General features: G+C 45.7%; 1 protein-coding gene across 1 annotated transcript; it reads left to right on the top strand.

The window, feature by feature from the left end:
• Positions 1-59: 59 nt before the first annotated feature.
• Positions 60-1013, top strand: LOC132387558 (ribonuclease inhibitor-like; the record flags this gene model as incomplete). The annotated part of the gene is made up of 3 exons (XM_059959940.1): positions 60-178; positions 335-502; positions 639-1013. Coding segments are annotated over 3 exons (375 nt in total), but the record flags the coding sequence as incomplete, so codon positions are not given.
• Between the last annotated feature and the right edge of the window lie 3398 nt (positions 1014-4411).

Raw genomic sequence — 4411 nt, 5'->3', positions numbered from 1 at the left:
GTGGTTTACTGAAAGGTTCAATGTTTCCTGAAATAACCGAGTGAGAGAAATTCCTTCAGACCCATTCATTAATTTGTCTGTTTCTGTTTAGTCTTGGGCGGAATGACCTGGGAGATTCAGGAGTGAAACTGGTGTCTGCGGCTCTTGGGAACCCGGAGTGTAAAATACAGACACTGAAGTGAGTACCAGACTGTGGGAGATTGTGTTTACAGACACTGGGTGTCTGACACTGAACATTAATGTGATCAGTAATTGTGTTACTGATAAATTCTGGAAATTTGTACTGCCCCTGTCTCTCTGTGTCCTTCACCCTCACTCTATCTCTCATTTCCAGTCTGAACCATGTCGAACTTACAGATTCTGGTGCTGAGGATCTCGCCTCCGCTCTCAGTACAAACCGATCACTGATAGAGCTGGACCTGGGATGGAACCCGCTCACAGACCAGTCTGTCCCTGCTCTCCGCCGGCTCATACTGACCCACCCGAGTCTGGAGCAGATCATGTGAGTGTCTGTGTTAATGTTCAATGTGATAAAAATTTCATCAGATCCGCGGGTTTTCTGGTACCCCAGTACTCTGTTACTGACACGGTTATATAATCTGGTTTCTTTTTCATCTTTATTTTTCCATCCGTTTCAGGCTGGCAGTGAATAATTTCAGTGGGACTGGGGAGAATGAACTGGAGTCTCTACAGGAGTCTAGACCCGGACTGAGAGTGTACCTGTAAACGTCTGAATGTGTGAATATACCCGTCCACAAGATGGAGACAATTTGGCCGATCCCCCCCCCCCCCCTTAACTCCCGCCCTTATCTTACCGCACTCCAGAAGCAATTCGCAAGGGTTCAGAAATGACCCTGGATCTGCGGTGATCTGGGACACGGACCTGAAGTGTGATTTGATAATCATCAGTTCCGTGATGCAGAGTGACAGTGAGAAATGGGACTGATTATTCAAACTGCCCCTGGTTGTCGCCGGTCAGTTAATTGTGTGTGACTGTGAGTGAGTCGGTACCAGCTTATTTATTCCCGCACGTCAGCAGCTCACAAATCGATTAATTTACATTTGTCGATGAAATCAATAAACCACTGTAACATCCTGTCTTCGTTTCGGACAAGTTTTATTTGAAGTTTATGCTGTCCCCCACACCCTGGGTGCCCAGGATCTCATCTCCACCCAGCCCCCTTGCTGGGAAACTCACCCCCTCCTTACACTCCACAAAGAAAGGGAGGGGGGACAGAGAGAGAGCTGGCCTTATTTGGCAGTCCTGCATTTCTTTCCGCTAGGAGGGGAATGCTAACGACATGGATATCTTAAGGACAGAGCAGGAGTTGAAAACGTCAGTATACGGAGCGGATTCTGTACATGGCAGAATATATTCTGTTAAATCATGCCAGTATTTCTCAGAGACAAACGTGTTGGTGGTTGCGCTCATAACTCACAAAACAGCGAGTGGCAGCCTGAACAGCCAATTGTATTCCTACAGCTAATTGAACTCCACAATATTTCAAAATCTAACTGTTCCTCAGGTGGATTCAACAGCGGCTTTGCCCGTCATTAAGGTTTAAAAGTCCACAGCACGGGCAGGAAATTCTATTCATATACATTTGAAGAAATGTAATAGGGACATTTATGCGCGCATGCACGCACAACAGATGTGGGAAGATGGTTTAAGCGATGGAGTGAACCGTGCACAGCTCTGAGCTTCATGTTATTGGAAATAAACATTATAGTGGGAAGCTGATCAAAATGAGGTAAACACTGATGTGGTCCAGGGCTGATGAAGAACTACACAGCTTGTCGGTACAGCGAGTATATTTCATATCTGGTGGCACATAGTGGGACGAGTTGGGGTAGTTTTGGTGTCTGACCGACCAAAGCGGATCTGCTGAATATATTAAAAAAAACAATGACGTTAATTGAAAGTCTGCAGAAAGAAACTGGGAAGGTTCTCATGTGTACCTGGGTCACGTCCACACTGAGGGGAAACCGGTTCTACTTGCAGAGGAAACAGCAGGCGTGACTGTGAAAAGTGCCGAAAATGCTGGAAACATCGATTCCGGAATGCTTGTGGGAAGAGAGCCACAGTGAAAGTTCAGGTTGGAAAATGGGAACTGTTCTGACCGCTGACAAGACAAATGTGGAAAAGTTGTAAGCAGAGCCGCTGACTGCTCACTTACTGGTCTCGTTGCACATTTTGGTAAAATTACGCAGAAGGATCTAAGTGAGCTAATGCCAATAGTATTAATGTGTTTGTGTTACATGCCGACAGCTTTTGGACCCGAGACACCGGTGATGTAATTTGTTGGTTCAATAGCAGAATCAAAGGTGGGACTCCGTTACTGCAGATTGATCCCCTGTATAAATCATAGTTTGTTGCTGTATTCAGCCCAGAGTGTCTTGCCGAGCTGTGGAATTCAGGACAATAGCGTTCACTGCGTCACTCAACTGGAATATACAGTAATGTGGCGGATAGAAGACATTTACGACCCTGTTATTTCAGCCGTTGGAATTCCCGGTAAGTCGCTATCACATCTGCAAACGGCAGAAACTGAGAGTTAATTCTGATATTCGGAAGTGTTTCTCTAGCTACGTGCTTCCACAGTCACCTGCCGTGTCCCCGTATTTCTGCCGTGGGCGGAACGCGCTGACAATATTACTCCCATTGCTTTGGAAGCGGGTCTAATGGAGCCGAGATGCTGCCTTTGACTGAATTCCTCTCTCCTGATTGGATATCATGGAATAATTGTGAATCGAAATGTCTGCACAGGAGGACACGGGCTATACTACATCTGTGAGAACCAGCCGTCCTTCTGTTACGTCCGTATAAATCGTCTGTGAATTGCGCGGCTTGGTTATGGAACAGAGCGAATAGCTCATTTATTTCCGAAATGTGAGTAGAGGGAACTGCAGGTGTGGATTTAATTTCATTCCTGTGCTGTTCAGAGCCAGTGACGCTGTATTGAATGTCCATCCTTTACTGCGCCCGAGGAATAATTTAAGCAGCTCTCCTCTCGTCGGCTTACGAATTCATTTTGATTTAACACTATTACAAAATTCGCGCAAGTTCTCTTCCACGCCGATAATACATGGCTTCTTATGTACTGGGGATTCTCGCTGTGAGACAGAAAAAAAACCCCACAAAATCTAATCTAATTCTATCACACGGCTGCTCCGTTACCCTGACTAGTCAGTAATTTCTCTGTTTCTTTCCTTCTATTTTGCAGTTAACCAGTTGGCGATTGCTATCTTCTCCCGAGGTAAGCGCGGTCTCTCCAAATGTCTCAGACGGAACCTGCTGGGAATGGCAGCGGCCGATCTCCTGGTCGTTATCTCTGACCCTCTGCTGAAGTGGAAGGTTATGAAATACTTCTGGTCTTCCTTCCTCCATTGGACTCCCGTTTACAAGTTCGTCCCTTGCTTCCTTTGAGCAAGCACCTGAATCTCTGTCTGGCTGACAGTCGCCTTCACCAATGACAGTTTTGTGGTCATTTGTTGTGAAAAGTTGAAAAGAAAATATTGCATCGAATGAACGGTTGTTATAATCATAGGCACGGTGAGTGTTCTGGGCTGTTTAGAATTAATCCCTTTCTACTTTACTTTAGATCCGTTGATGCTAGTTAACGGAGTTTCCTATGGCTGTTTGACCAGAGCGAGATTCGTGGGTCGCCCTCGTGGGTCGCACTCAGATGATTCACCGTATTTTCATTCCTTGTCTCCCGTTTATTCTGATTTTATTGTTCAATGCTCTGACAGTTAGACGGATTTTTTCCGCCAATAAAGTCCGGATGGTGCTCCCCGACAGCGACGGAAAGGATGACAGGACCCGGAAATGGAGAACCGAATGAAATCCGTCGTTTTACTATTCAGTATAACCGGTAGTTTTATATTTCTGTGGTTAACACTGGTGGTTTTTTGATATCTACGTACTGATTGCAAATATCCCTCGTTACAGGGACGCGGATCCGACTTATATCGCAGTATCCACGGCGACGATGCTGCAGATCCTCAGCTCCTGCACCAACACATGTATTTACTCAGAGCAAGTTCAGAGAGGAGCTGCAGAACGCGGTGAAACACCCACTGAAACTGTTAACCAAATTCCTTAAATCGTAGATCGGCTTGCTGATTTCTGCAGGTGTTTTGTCAAACACCACGTTTCCTTCATAATTTATCCACTTGCCAATACGGTATGCAGAACCACGGGTAACAACTGAGCGCTCGGAAATACGCATGCATTTTGTGATGATATATTTCACTCGCTGCTTGCCCAGTACAGGTGAAATGTGCCCTTCATCGGACATGTAATATGTAATGGTCACCTCAACAGTAATTCACCCCGATGAAGGGTCTATAGTCAGGTCACGCCCGTTTTATCTTAATAATGTCCATTACATCTGACAGCGTTTTAATC

This window comes from Hypanus sabinus, unplaced genomic scaffold (assembly GCF_030144855.1).
Source record: "Hypanus sabinus isolate sHypSab1 unplaced genomic scaffold, sHypSab1.hap1 scaffold_1983, whole genome shotgun sequence".
In the NCBI taxonomy this organism is placed as follows: Eukaryota; Metazoa; Chordata; class Chondrichthyes; order Myliobatiformes; family Dasyatidae; genus Hypanus; species Hypanus sabinus.
This window is presented reverse-complemented; position numbering and strand designations above follow the sequence as displayed.